General features: G+C 44.2%; 1 protein-coding gene across 2 annotated transcripts in view; it reads right to left on the bottom strand.

Annotated features, from left to right (window-relative positions):
* Positions 1 to 15,380: 15,380 nt before the first annotated feature.
* The window catches only part of LOC144157747 (chorion peroxidase-like), a 41,420-nt gene continuing 40,821 nt past the window's right edge, over positions 15,381 to 15,979 (bottom strand). For both annotated transcript variants that reach the window (XM_077688519.1, XM_077688520.1), the window contains one exon: positions 15,381 to 15,912. In XM_077688519.1, coding sequence (XP_077544645.1) covers positions 15,880 to 15,912 — 33 coding nt within the window. In that variant the 3' untranslated portion in view covers positions 15,381 to 15,879. The remainder of the gene's footprint in view (positions 15,913 to 15,979) is intronic.

The following is a 15,979-nucleotide window of genomic DNA, read 5'->3' on the forward strand; positions in this document are numbered from 1 at the left end:
AGCTATTGCCTTACACCGATTGGTCCTTTGCCTCAACACCAACATGCCCTCTTGTCCCCTGTTCATTGATTCTGACTGTCTCTCCCTAATTTTGTCGTTTTGGGGGGCCTATTCAACCCCGCAAAACTGTTTAAGAAATTCAAGCCAGGTATCAATCACTGGCTTCTTCCGTTCCAGTCCCCCTCTTCCACGTTCCCGGCAACTCCGGGGTGTGGGGCAATGAGCTCGTCAATTTCGTCGCTACAAGTGCGACAACCGGGGGTGAAGAAGGGGAGGGGGCGTATATCGAAGCAAATTGATTGATTGATTGATTGATTGATTGATTGATTGTATGGTTTAACGTGCCGACGCAACTCAGGCGATGAGGCGCGCCGTAGTGGAGGGTCCGGATTAATTTTGACCACCTGGGGATCATTAACGTCAGCCGAAACCTCGTACACACGGGTGTTTTTGCTTTTCGCCTCCACCAGAAAAGCGGCTGCCGCGGCCGGGAATCGAACCCACGACCTCGTGCTCAGCAGCGCAACGCCATAGCCACTAAGCCACCGAGCCACCGCGGCTGGTTGAAGCAAATTGTAAGAGCACGCTCTTCAGGGCAGGTCGGCTGGAGTGGCAGCGTAGTTTCAGATCCGACAACACAGACACCGAGTTTCGATGGGTACCAAGTGTTCTCACCACTCCTTCATACTTTCCTCCACCCCAAAGACTCAGCAACTTTTAACCGGACATGGACGGTTCCCCCACCATTTCGGCCAGGTTGATCTGCTCCAGAATAACACGTGCGTCTGCAGGCACAGTGCTCCTTCAGTCAGCCACTATCTCGTCGATTGTGCAAAAACAGTTCCCCTTGTCCCCGATTAGCACACGTCGTTCGCCTCCACTAAAACCTCCGTATTTGGGTCAGGCACTATACAATACTGAAGCGGTGAAAATTTTATAGGGCTAGTGGAGTTCGTCGGCAATAGCATGCTGGACATTTTGCGGCAGTGAATCTGGCCTTCAAGCAGCGGGTGCTGTATGCTCTGCATATGGCATCTTCCTTCCCCTACTACCTTTTCACGAAGCATGGAGGGGAAGCCTGTGCTGATGAGTGAACTTATGTTCATCGACAAGTTTTGTGACGTTCGTGGGGATGCCCTGCCTGTACAGAAATCCGGTGCGTGGTTCTTCTGGGCGCTGATCATCAGTGCTGTGCTCCTGCTGCCTTGTGGACCAGCAGTGTGTGCCATTCCCGGTTTGAAAGTGGCGTTCCCATGCATTCTCGTAGGCAAGGCACGATCGGTGACCCTCTCGTGTTCTAGTGGGATACTTTAAGGTATTTTTGCACGGTGCACGCTCATGGGAGTTTTCCGTACGCGTGTGGACGGGCATGTGGACGGCGTGGCCATGCGGGTAAGAACTGACCGAGCAGCTATGAATAGACAGAAAACAAACCAATATGGGGGGTATGTATTTTTGCGTTCTAAAAAGTGGCTTTTTCAGAAAAAAAAGTGTGTTTGGGGTGTAACACCTGCTCATTTTTTTATTGGCCTCAAACTTGCCATAGCGGTGCTGGAGCGGGTGTTGTTCCCCAAGTTATTCTTAAGCAAAATGGAGAAACGAGATAGTTGGTGAACATCCATGAGTCAAACTTAAGCGCAAACAGACACAGGGACGAGAAAGGGGAAAAACACCAGCGCTTACTATCAACTGAAAGATTTATTAAAATTGAAAGCAGATATATACCTTGCCAAGAGCCAACCATGAGGCACGTCTGACCGTCGCACATACGTACGGCGGTACATGAGGAGAACCGCCCCCTTTCCTTCTCTTCTTTTTCTTTCTTTTATCCTCTGAAAGAAAGAAAAAGAAAGGAAAACAAACTTTTCATTCCGGTGTGGATAAAAGAAAGAAATAGAAGCGAAGAAAATGGGCGGTTGTCCTCATGTACCACCGTACGCATCTGCGACGGTTAGACGTGCCTGATTGTTGGGTCTTGGAAAGGTATATATCTGCTTTCGACTTTAATAAATCTTTCAGTTGATAGTAAGCGCTGGTGTTGTTCCCTTTTCTCGTCCCTGTGTCTGTTTGCGCACCTTCGCTCATGCAGGTTATATATTTTTTTATTTTTGGAAGAGTGGAACATGAAAAATGAATTGAAGAATTGGTACTCTCTGTTAGGCGCTTAGGTTTTGCAACAAGTACGATTGCGGATTTCTCTAGGTGTAATATTCTGGACATGTAAAGCCGTTACAGTTCTGTAGTTGGATTGAAATGGCCTCGCAATACATTCTTCGTGTCGAAGCATTATTTCATTTTAGAAGGGCTGCTAAATAAACTGCCTCAGAAAGAAATAAAAATATTCTCTTTTAGTAGCCTAAGAAACGCTAATGTTTCTAATAAGCCAGACGTTTCACTCCTCGTGCTTGAAAAATCGGCACTGCTGAATGGCATGGTAACGCCCTTCACGAACTCCGGCGCTCATCGGTTGGGTACGTCGATTTTGCTGGAGCATTTGCAATGGTGAATTCGATGTTTTGTATTTTGCGGAGCTTCTTTACTGGCAAATATCAGCAGGCCTGACGTAAACTGTGGCTGGCGCAAATACACTCTGACTAGTTCATTAGGCATAATATTTACCCTAACGAGGCAAAGAATACGACACAGAGAGTATTTTTCACCCACCTAATGACTATCCCAAGAGCTCCCAATCAAAGGAGATCCACTATTTTTTTCATGCTGAAGAATACAAAAATTGTAGATCAAGAGAACATTTGACATCCTGTATATGAAGTAAGTTTTCTGTATCAGCTTTAAAAAAGCTCGGAGGTAGGAGCGACGCATACACGGTTACAGTATCGTGTGCGCGACGGTAACGGGAAGAGACTGCAACGTTTTATGATCCCAAAACAGAATAAAAACTGATGCCCATTCGCCTGCCTTCCAAATGAGTCACACGATGATCCGGTACCAAAGTACGCAGGTACAAATGAAGGCGACCTGTCAGGGCTCAGTGACGTGAGCTTGACGCCGGGCATGGTGGAAAACCCATATACCATATAAATGTCGTGAAAACAATTTCCGTTTGTAGAGGGCAGCCGTAGTCACTTATTTTATTTTGAACTCATAAAACCCGCAATGCACACGCCTGTGGTGAGCCTGAAAATTGAGGAGTTTGAATAGAGCGTATTTACCAGCTCTGATGCCGCCATGACGGCTTCATGCCCTATGACTTTTCTATCAAGAAACCCTTAGTTGTATTAGTTACCGTTGTACTCAAAAATAAACAAATTAATAACTGAATTGCTTTATATAGCAATAACCACAACAAACTTCAATATTCTACAAATATACATTTATTTTTCGAAATTATCATCACACGGCGGCTGAACAGTGAAAACACATATATACTGATAATACAGCCATTATATTGTATAAGAGGCGTAGGGGTACCACGGCAAAAATAATAAGTGAGCAAGTAAAAGGGACTATTACAAAATGTATGCCACAACTTTTAAGCTATCAATTGTAATTTTCCCGCCAAGCGCTCCAAGCTATGGAGGAAGCCTTCAGAGTAGATGATAAGCCTCAAGGTATTTCTACTAAGAAGTTCTTCATTTTGCTCAACATCTGTGTTTGTCAGTGAAATTACCTCCGATTGCTCATAAACATGTATTTTCCCACATATCCATAGAAGTTCAGGAACAACTGATATCGCTGGTGTAACAATATGGACAGCTAGTTGTCATGTGTATTCAAGAATCGATACGAGATTTGTTCAAAGCTCTTTAGTGGACGAAAGCTGAAGCAATGCTTCAGCCAATTGTTTTCGTTGTAAAATGTGTGCACCAGCCACCTGGCAAGAACCCCTAGTAGCTATAACCCTAAGACATCCCTGTTATATTCCTTTCCCCAACAAACTGGTTATATCACAGTGCAAGTATCTACAAATGTTTGGCTGCAGAAATTTAAAACATATCTTGACTGAACCCCCCCCATTGAGAGGTTTATTAACAATATGCGCAAACGTTAGCACATTCTGAACTATAGCTTGCCAACACGTTCGTAATGCATAGCGATCTGTAATCTACCTTTAAACACTCAAAGTGCATGCGAGGTGGTGGCGTCCAAATAAATGCGACACAGAAGGAATATCACTTCGTCATGGCTTAGATTTTTGGTGTCCTCCACAGGGTAATGCGTCAGGTCTCGCAATTAAATTTTGAACTCTTCAAGGAAAGCATACGCTAGAGCAATGAAAGCAAAATACTTTTGATGATAAGCTGTTGGCCACAACGCTTGTATTCATGTGCGCTTGCGTTTCCAGGGAGTGTACCAAGCACTAAAATGTCCGCGAAGGGAAATTGTGGTATAAAGAAAAGGAGAATCTGATAAGCGTTCATACCACGAGGCGTTCCCGTGTGCATGCTCTCATGTACTCCGAGGAGGGGAGACCCTAATGGGGAAACGTCCGCGAAAAGTAACCGTGGTAGAGGGAATTGACGGTTTTTATTATGCCCGTACTTTCATAACGCCAGCATAAACGCGAATAACAAAGAGCCAGCCATCGACTCCAGTACTCTACATGCGAAGGGAGTCTGCAGTGGACTCTGAAGGAAATCTTAAATGGAATCTGATAGGATGAATAAAGCAGATATCAAGGACAAGCAAGCTTTACGCCAAACCGAGTGTTTTCCCGCGATTTAGTGAATATCCAAGAATTCTCTTTTGAAGGGATCTCCAGATTTTTTCCTTCCCCTAACTGTCCTCGCAATCTGATGTAAAAATACGATTTTAGATACTAATGAGGCAATACGTTTACTATATTATCACTGAAATAGCAAGCAGATTGGTCAGACAACACGTGGTTCACTATCGTTTGCACAATACTACGGATATTACGGTACAACATTTCAAACTTCTGAAGAGGAGAAAAACTACGGAACGTCACACAGTCCGCTTCCTTTCACCTGAGCCCGTTACACGCTGATCCGGTGATAAAGTACGTACATGCAGTTAAACGGGCACTGTCAGAGTTGAATGAAATGTGCTTGACGTCCCGGTATTTTCAAAACATATATATCATAGAAAGGTCCTCAAAACAATTTTCGTCTGCACACGGCCGCTGCAGTCTCTTATTTCGTACTGACGTTACACAATCCACTAAGTTTACCTTGTGGCGGTCAGCATGTGATGCGGGGAGTTTGAATATAGAACATTTCCAGCCCCCTGGTCAAGAAACCTGTTTCCTTCATTACGACTTTGTCTGTGAAGACGACCTTGCCGCTGTGTTTCTTGATGGGTGGCTCAAAAATGTAAACAAATAACTCAATCGTTTTATAAAAAATATCAGAACTAATGTAAATGTTTATATGGTGAAATATATTTTATAACCACTACGTAAAATGACCCTGTACAGAATTAAAACACAGAATTATTCGCATGAAAACGGCTGAAATGTTTCCAACACTTACCAAACATCGCAGTTTTACATCGGGCTAAAAGTACAGCTCAAATTAGACACAAAAGAAAAAATAATTTGCGGGGAAAAGCACTCGTCTGACAAACTTCTATATTTCGTTAAATAACGCAAGTGTGAACCCTCCCTCTCAACTCTCCTATTAACCAGCTGAGCAATCATACCCCAATGTCGGAAGAATGGGGGCGGAGTAATAGTTTGCGGACAGGTAAAGCGCCAAAAATCACTGGGAAACAAAAAAAACGGAAACAGCACAGTCCGTAGCCCGCTACTTTTATCATTAAAGTCATGCACATTCAATGACTATAATCACAAGAAACATGTCTGGTGTCTTGATGAAGTAACCCGAAGAAAAAGCATTACGATATTTTACACTTCCTACGGTCACATCAGAGCCAACTAGAAGATAACATGGCGTGAGCAGTATATGGAGTATTTCGAAAAAATGTTCGCGTCGAATTGTCAGCAAGCGAAAAACTCGCGGCTATCTCACAGGACAGGGAGCCGTAGAAGAATCAGAACAAAGAGTAGAGTTCGGGAGGAGATCATCCTTCGCAACTCTGGAGACGCTGCACGCCACCTCGGCGTGTTCCTGTGACTCCCGCCACCGCCGTTATGTGTTCCAGAAGCTCGCCTCCAGAGAGTGCAGAGCGGCGGGATGGAAGAACCGGAACGAGCGACAGTGGTGCAAAAACCATGTTAAATGCAGCCACTGTAACTGCTAACGCGAACGAACGTGACCGTTAGATTGAAGCCCAAATCAAAGTTGACACGCTGCATGAAGCACGTGGGACAAACGCCGCGTAGGCCCCTCCTAGAGAATGAGCACGGCGGGTGCATCCATTCGAAGGCTAATCTTACCATGTAGAGAAGCGAGACGCTCACGCATTCCTAAAGACCCGCCAATGGTCGCCTACCTTTTTCTGAGAGATCAAACGGCTATCAGTACACTCACTACCGTGTGGTGGGTGTAGAAGTTTGATTCGATAAAAAACCATTCGGCTTGGCAGTGATTCCCTGTGCTTTGCTCATTGTATTTCCAAGCGTTATTTGGAAGCGTTCTGTTTGCTTGATGCATTTGGTAGCCCACAGCACATGCTGCAACGTTTAGGGAATATGCATGCTCGTGGTCTCAATAAAATGACGGTTTGAGTTAAGCGGCGTAAAGTTCAGGATTTTAATACAGTGTTCGCATTTTGTGCACATCTACACTGGCGCGACCACTATGACAAATCTTCTTTTTTGGAATCGATGGATCCTCTGGCATTCGCATACAAAACCAATCAGAAGTACTTTTGGTCTCTAGAGGCTAGAAACAGCCGATACATCTTTATTATATCTTTCCACAAGGTTTATGCGTTAGTATGTCAACGGAGAAATGAAAAGATCGGTTTAGCACACCAATGACATATATTAGAAACCATTTGAGGTTTTATGGCACAAATATCGAAGTGATCGCAGTGTCAGTAAGCCTAACACTCGAAATATAACTTTTTTTAGCGTTTAGGGCGGCCCTGGAGTCATAACTTCTTCTTTAATACTTTCCGAACATTGATTGCGGTGCAGAAAATTTCTCCATGAGGAGTCGATTTTTCTAGCTCCTTGCAAAAACTGTGTAACGCGTAAATCCTATTTAGTGCTCCTTTAGGCTAAAGCTGATCGAGTTAGATCGACCATCCGAGAAGTCATGAAAATGCGAGGCTACAAAGGAGGCTTGGTATAAGCGATGAGTTTTGTACCTGTGTGAGCGGTGAACTTTGCTTCAAGAACTCATTGCCCTTTACATTGTATTTGTAATATGTTAACTGTAAAACGAAGCCACGTCCGCTTAAAAGGGGCTGCTCGGAGATATCATAAAAAGGAGACCGGCCTATCGTAGAGTACAGCCTCCCCGGCAAAAGCTGGGGGCGACTCCAGCACGACCCTGTTTGAGTCTGGGGGGCCCGATGTTTGCTGAACCGATTTGATAAAGCCTGTTCCGTGTATATTTGTAGCGCTTTGAACGCACATATTGAACCTCGGTGATGTTGCAACCGCAGGTGTGCGTTTGTTGGGGCTCATAGAGTCTGGTGTCCTGCTCTAATTCCACACGCTGTTTCTCTACTTTCGTGTCAAATCCGAGCTCCTGTAAGAGGCTTTCTATTAGGGACAAATACAGAGATGGAAGGAGCTGCGGGAAAAAATTGGCGCTTTTCTGCAGCTGTAAACAAAACGTAGAAATGGCCGCGGAATTTCTGCCAGGCTTTTTTTTTGTTCGTTTACAGCGTAATCTTTCTCCCGTGTTCTTTTGTTCAAAGTCAGCGAATAAGCTCTCCCGCTAATTTTTACGTCCGACTTTGCAAAGGCTTGTAATAAAATGCAGGAGATATCTCGAACTATTTTGACATTCCGGGATGTGTATGCCTTTTTTCAAAATATTTTGTGCTTACTTACTGTGCCAATTGTACATTCACTGTATTACTGTGGTATGGTAGCAAAGAACTTGCTGCATACCCTAAACTGAGCCGAAGTTAACGTGTAGCTTTATTTTGTGAGGGTAATGCGGTAAGCTTAACGACACACAACTGCATATTTTATTTTCCCGGAACACAATTGACCACGAAACTTCAAAGAAACGCAGAATATTGTTTGAGTTTTTATAAGAACCAGTAACTTCCAGTTCAAAATTGCACAGTGATTACGTATAAGCGACTGTTTGTGGCTAAATTTGTAACTTTTTGCTTAACGCCATTGTGTTAAATCGCGGGAAAGTTTTGTTTACGAAACTATAAATCAGAAGCCCACGTAAAGTTGCCCTTATCACCTCGTGTTCCCGTAATGATGTTTGAAATAGATCACTACCAGACGCCAAGTACATCCCGCAGTGGACTAATAACTCAGCCAGCGTTCAATAATAGCGTTCATACTACCCTTCTTTTGAAGAAGATGAAAGTTCCAAGATTGAAGTAATGATGTAACGAAGAAGTGCATAACCAATGCTATGTATGTATTAGTACGGGCGCGTTATTATATTAGTTTAACTACAAGGGGGCTTTAGAAGAATAAAGGAGTGTTTCCGTAGAGCAGCTGCTTGTTCCTGGTTGTCAAGACAGGTAGCCGGAGTCTAGCTGCCCATGGTAATCTAGATAAGCCCAAACGTGAGTGTGCCATTACGGTCCCTGCTTTATTGTCAAACGTGCTGGCCCGTGCCGTGACATATGAAGCCCGTGAATCGTTTCTTTTATTGCCTCTTGCTTCGGCTGCAAGATTAGGGATACTTAGGCTGCTCTTTTTTGTTACGCCGGGAGTACTATCCCGCGTTAGTAGAAGGAAGCAAAAATAAAAGAACCGTTTCAAGCCCCGGCCGTCTGAATACCATCACAAGAGCAAGCGGTTTTCGACAAGCGCAGTCTGGCAGGATCATGCTTGCGCACGTACTCAAGTGAACAACCGTGTTTCGTATCTGGGGCTGTGGTTTTCAAAATAACTGCCCATCAATTTCTCTCAGAATTGTGAAACAAGAAACGTGCCCAGTTTTTGTAGGCGCCTTGTATTTACTTCCAGGTCTCACACTAGCTCCCATAAACTTCCTTTGTCAAAGGAAGAATGTCAACAATTAGAGTTTATATACGAAGCACTGGCATCAAAAACGGTCAAGAACGCTTCTACAGATTTAATGACAAGTTCATCACAGTCGTTAACGGCACCAGCTAAGAATATTTTTAAAAACATCACAAAAACTATTCATTCAATGACCGTGAAACTATGCATCCCTGATGCAGAACTAAGCTGCTTCAAACTCCCAGGAGTGCTGGCATTATTATGCTTATATTGATTGCCTTCTCTCTGGATGCGTGTTTTAAGTGCGCGAGAGCTGACGTGAAGCATTGATTATGCCGAAGCAGGGAGGTTTTTCTGGGCCTTTTAATTTACAAAGTTCTTGAGTTGGTGAGTTCGTGAGGGCAGTTTGATGCATCCAGCTTGCCTTGCGAAAAAATGGCAGCCGTTTCTTTCTTACAGAAAGGATGCAGTAAAATTCACAGGCGTTCCAATCTGAAGAAGAAAGCCAGAAAAGCTGCGGCTATGCGGTGTTTCGCTATGGTAAAATATTGCTCTAGCAAATTTATATCTCATCATTATTGGCTCACGTAGGCGTCGTAAAGCGGGCAAGTTGCTGTTTGTCCGGGAGGTATTCGCAGCAACTCGACGAGGTGGAACTTTAAGCGTCGAATACGATGGCTGCACATCCTGCGGGAGCGGGTTTTTATGGTTCTCGCCCTCTTCCGTGCTTCTGTGTGCGCCGGCGTACCATCAATTCCAATATTTTTCAAGGTTTCAAGGTTTCAAGGTTTATTCAGTAAATGTTTGGTTTACAAAATGCGTTAGTGATGTTAGTACAGAAGGAGGTCCCGAAGTAAAAACTGTCAGGGGGACCTCCTGGCTCAAAATTCACACAATACAAAGTTAATATAATGGCAGAACGGAATGCACACGAAGTAATAAAAACCATTAGCATGTCAGGGTAAGGCGAAGAAAATCAATTCTTTAAATAACATTTGATAATTTTGCGAGAGTTTGAGGCACAAAGATTAGGAAGTATACAATACTACACGAATAAACAAGGAATGCAAATCAAAATGTATATTCAGGTTGCGAACATCAAGAAATCAGGATCACGTGATAGTACAATAACCCATAAATATCTAAGCAATCATCGGTATAAAAAACGCCAAAAATCCGAAGGTAAATTCGGAAAGAAGTATACAACCAAAAGATAAAAGGTACACAGAAAAAACAATTTTAAGAGTCACCTAAGTACATTTCGAGTAGGTATGTTTTCAGACACTTGGAAAAAGTATGTTGAGAAGGCGATGACTTAATTGATACCGGCAAAGAATTCCAGAGTGCTATGGCTGAAAAAAGGGCAGTTTGCTTACCGTAGTTGGTGTTAGCTTTCGGCAGTAATAAGTTATGTTGTTCAGAGAACCGGGTAATATTTGTATTAGTAAGGGAAGATGGGGCGAAAGCACCAGCAACGACACTGTTTTGGCGGGCACGGTAAATTAGGAGACCTAATGTCAGCTGCAAAGAACATGTCAGAGGTAGGACCTTCAGGCTATCATAAATGCCTGTAGCCGAGGCCCTGAAGTGGCTGAAAGTTAATGCACGAACTGCTTGATTTTGTAGACGTTGTAGGCAAGACAAATGGGTGAAGTATGTATTGCCCCATGACGACAAACAGTAAGTGAGATGACTATGAATAAATGCGTGATACAGTGACCGAAGAATATGTGGCTGGAAGTAATGCCGTGTTCTAATTAATACACGTATCCCGAATGCTATATAAGGGGAACGTTCTTCTATAAGGGAACGACACGCTTCCGTCCCAAAAAGAACTTAATTGCACAACTGCTGATAATGGTGCTAGCGCCGTTCTGACCTTCTGAAAGAGGCGTAGGCGGTGGCAACGGGGAGCGGGGAAGCGGTGCGGAGTAAATAGTCACCTCCATTGGAGAAACCAGATATCACAGCTATACACAACAAACGTTTCTGTCACAAATAAGAAAAGCCACCAAAGCACGCCATCTTGAGCTGTTTCTTAAAATTTTTGAAGCAAACGGATGACATCCTCTCCTACAATTTATAGTTACCATGAATATAAAACGTTATATGTTGAAACATGTAAGCCCCTGTCTGAATCCGGACAGTTCAACAAAGTTCATTTGACAATACAGGCCCGCGTTTCTATTTTTTCGAAGAAGGATACGATCTTTGTTAGGCCGCTATTCAGAGCACTCAGCAGGATGAGGTTTTCAAGGGTATCCACGAACAAGCCTTTTGTACTTCTGCAGTTTCGGACGCCGGCAGTTTTTCTAAGCAGCTGCACAGTTTACTGGTCAAATATTTCTTCGTTTTATCCGATAGCGCGCGTGGCTGTAACAGTTTCACTTGCTGTATAAAAGAACAAGGGACATTTACATAAAACGACCCGAACAAAAGTGTCTATTTGGTTCTCGATAGCCGACATTTCGCTATATCAGTGTTCACTAAAACGAGGTTTAACGGTAGTATATTGGGCTAGGCTTATTACCCGGCAGGCTAATTCAATCAGCGACTGAATAACTTCTGCTATGCTAACCCTGTAGGCTTTTTGCAAGAACCGGTGAGAGCGCCCTGTTCACCGCTAAAGCACCGTATGCAAGAAGTAAGTCAGCCGAATCCTTAGTCAAAGCCTTCAAAAACCGTAGTTGGCGACCATGTTCTGTTTGGTGCCACCATAGCTTGCCCTCAGATGCTTGGCTCCCTTAAACTAAATCTACGTCACACATGTCTCTCTCTCACACACACACATATGTTACGCACTCACACTTGCTGACTGGATCTTCAAGACCCCTATGTAGCAGGTGTGGGGATAGCTTATGGGTAGTTAAAATCGAAATTAAATGCAAGGCACTTGACCCAACACTACAGAAACAGTTCTCTGCACTGTACAGATGACACTTTCTATTGCATCAGTTTTTTTAGCAGACGATGAAATGTTTTCTATTAAAAGTTTTGTTAAATGTATAGGACAGATCAAATTTTTACAGCTCCTTTCATATCCCGGGCAACCATCGTGGCCTTACAGGACTGCCATCTTCATTGTGTTTTCTTTCGTGTAAGTTTTCTTCGTACCTATTATCTTATCCTTTTCTTGACATCACTGTCTTTAAATGTGTTTTTCTTTGGCCTTCTTTGCCCTAGCTGCCCTAGCGCTATTGAACACAATCATTATCTGTCGAACGGTCGCCAGCATTGTGGGCGCGAGAAGGGACATGCACACGCACTACCAACAGTTAGGCGGAGCATGTGTGTGACCTGCTAAAGAGGGCGACGTGCTTACCAGCGCCGCCAATTAATGCAGAGACTAGAGACTTGACATCGGACCCTAAAAAATGGTCGTTAAAGCGTACAAAGACGAGGACACAAAGAAGACACCACAAAGCAGTCTTAGTTCTTCTGCTGAGAGTGGGTAAGGTTGTAGCCTCTACATTTTTTACAAGCCCAACACCTTATAGTTGGCAGTGTATCTGCTCGCTACGCCGTAAATTCCGTCGAGAAACGTTAGTATTCTACCGCCTATGCCACGTAAATACTGCTCTTATATTTCCCCCAACTTTCACCCTGTTGTCCTCCCGTCTCGCTCCTGCCACAATAAACACAAGAGAAGTTTGCTCAAGTCAAATAAAGTTTTCAGCATTTTCACTACTCGGGCCATCCAAAGGAACCTTTCGATAATGTTGGACTTTGTGTCCGGCGCAAGCGCTTTTTGTGTTTCTGCATCAAAACAATGTTTTCAACGCTTATTATTTTATTGACACTCGCGGAAATCAAGCAGCCTTATATTTAAAAAAGGAATACTTCGAACACCTCTTCTTTGTTGACATTTTCTTTTAGCTATACCAAATGTTACTATTTCTTTTTTAGCAAAGCAACGTTGACAAGTGTAAAGTGTGCTTCCACATATAGTGGCCTGGACAATTTGTGCCTATGTAGACTTCTCGTGCAGGAATCTGTTTTACTTTTCTTGGCCGGACGGCTGTATCGATGAACGAACGGACAGACAGACCGAAATGGTCGCGTTTAAGTATCCAGACAAAGAGTAACGTCTTTAAAATCCCCGGCTTGGGCTTGCTGGCTGCCGCATGTTAGGCTAACATGCCTTGGTGCATTTGCTGTACATTATCCAGGACTGTCCTTTCCGCTGGGAGTATATGAACCAGTGGATATCATGCCGACAACGACGCTATAGTGACGGTCGTGAATGAGTGGCAATGGCCGTATAACTCACCTTGTCTTTCATATTCGCAGGTCGGAGCGGCCTTTCATTTTCTTCTAAGTTCGCTGAAAATTTCTCACGTAGGTGTGTGACACTTGAATCGGAAACACTTGGCCCACCGCCATTAGTAGCTAAAAGCCCTTAGTGCAACAACTTATGTGTCCAACCATCACATTCGTTTTGGAACCACGTGGCAAAACTCATTATTTCTTCGGTGTCTGCGCATGTCACCATCGTTTGGGCTTAGGGCTTTCGTGAGACGGTGCTTTCCAACACACTTTTTGTACCATGGACGAATATTTAGGTGCACCATGTAGAAACAAAAGGTTGTCCAATATTCTTGCTATCCATCACGCTTTTCTTGAAAACATTTTACTTCGAAACAGTATATATCTAACCCACTTTCTCAGAGGTTTTCATTCGGAGAAGCCGCTTTACCTGGCGCAGCTGCGGCGCTCTCTGCGCGTCCACCGACCCCTCTTTTGCAACTGCTGTTCCCCTCGCCACCCCCTATGCCACCTTACAAGTTTCGCAATCCGCTGGTAACGACCGGAAGGCCCTTTCCGCTACCAGAGTAACTTGGCCGCTTGAAACGCTGACGGGAGTCCATAATTTTTCTTGAGCATAGAAGTCTTTCCGCGCGACATTTTTCACGGTGCATTTCACGCCTACGCATCCGCCCATCACCGGTTTCTGGCTTATGTGTGCACGGGTTGGGACTGGAAGGAGGGAGGCATGCATGCACAGCTAGGCTTCATGCCACTACCAATGACATGCCCGCTGTGCTGCTGGGAGATTTAAAAGTGGAAGCCTCACGGCTCAATGTGAGCTGTCAGCTGTTATCCGTTGTCGAGCGGTTACAGTTGGTGGGTTACAGATACAGTAAGATGGCTACGACGCTGGAGGGAAATGGACAGCCATATGTTTGTCCGCTAGAGAAAAGCTCTCGAGTCCTGCAGGATTTAACTTCCTATGAGACGGACGCATGTCATCCGCCCGGAAGAACAGCTAGAGTAGAAGGAGCATATGACGGCGCACAAGCGCAAACGGGAGTGGAAACAACGGAACGCCGCTACAGTCGCCGTTCCCTCCACAAATTACAGCTCCTCGAGTAGCTGCGAATCCCTCCCAGATGAACAGACACTTGCTCGCTTGCGACACAGATGTGAGTTAATATTTCTTGCTCAGATTGAAGACCTTTCAGAGCGACATTTTTTTATGGTTCCTTTCACCGCTCAGCACACGCATTATTTCGATTGCCGGTTTGTGCCTGCACGGGTTGGGAATGGAGAGAATGTTTGGGGAAGGGTGGCGTGCGCGCGCAGCCATAGGTTTTAAGGCATGACTAATAACATGTCCATTGTGTTGTCGGGAGGATTAATCGTGCAGGTCAAATGCCCAATGCAAACTGTTTGGTGACCTGAGTGGTCGAGAGGATTGGGTTGGTATGTTACACCGAAAGTAAGATCTCTAAAATGCGAAGGGAAACAGACCACCACACGTTTGTCCACTAAAACAAAGCTCGACTCCTTCCATGTTTCTTGGGCGTAATTAGATAGAAGGCATGCTTAACCGCAAATTTCCAACAAACCTGGTGTACTTCGGCATACCGTGGACTGCTTCCAGCTTTGCAGGTCATCTTCAGAGAGTGGAATGGCACTAATTTTTGTATGACCATTAATTTTTAAGAGAAAAATGTTGCGCAGTTTTAGGTATTAGTTGCGTGTAACCGACAGACTCCATAAGTTTTTATACAGTTTGCCAAACTCCATTGCTTTGATTGAATGTCGCAACGCACAATGCCGTTGACTTTATACAGTCTCGCGGGGCAATCGTTGACTACGCCGCTGTTTGTTTTATTTTCCATCCAGAAATTCACTCAGTCGTGTGTTGTTTTAAGTAGAAATTTCTAAAATTCTTTTCTGACAAAGAGAAAAATAAATGCATCCGTGGTTTCGCCCATATTGGCTAGACTTACGACAGCCAGTGTAAGCACCGACAGCGCCGTTCCTAAATGAGTCCTATCAAAACACCGTGCTTCACTGCCCGCGCTTTGACAAAGTACGAGGTTACCGCACATTGAAGCATTATCCATCACCAGCAATTTTCTTTGCAGGGGTCGCATCGAAACAATACGCTTTAATTTATCTTCCTAATTCATGCAATCAGCCCGACTTTATTGCCAAACCAACAGCATGACTATTATGTCGAGACATATTTTTGGCTCAATCTTCATGTCGCTTGTTTATTTTTGCATAACGCCGTGAAAAAAATGTGGCAAAAGCAGTGTGCATGGTGCTGAGAGCGTTACATACCGGAATATAAAATGGTATATGTTCTCTATAATCATGTTCAACTGTACAGGTCTCAATACGTGAAAACGCCTTGAGAATGCACTTCCCTGGACAAGTGCTGCTTGCTTGAGATTTTTATGATCTTGGTGATATTCATCTACACTGTTGGCAATCCCCGAATTCTTTCGCAGCACCTAAACCTCGGTGGAAACTCCATTAAATCCTGTCTTTAGCTTTACGAGTAGTGGTGCAGTGCCCCACACCATAACGCTCAGTCGTATTTATCTTCTCGTTGGTCATTGTCCTCTAGCCATTTACTCAAGTCGATATCAGGAAGCTCCTCGCACGTCACGGTGTCGGCCCTGAAAAATATATTAAGAAAAGGGGATGATTACAGGAAATAAGGAAATCTTTCGCGGGTGACAGTGT

Source organism: Haemaphysalis longicornis, unplaced genomic scaffold, assembly GCF_048455015.1.
Source record: "Haemaphysalis longicornis isolate Haplotype H1 unplaced genomic scaffold, Haemaphysalis longicornis Haplotype H1 scaffold_10, whole genome shotgun sequence".
NCBI classification, from domain to species: Eukaryota; Metazoa; Arthropoda; class Arachnida; order Ixodida; family Ixodidae; genus Haemaphysalis; species Haemaphysalis longicornis.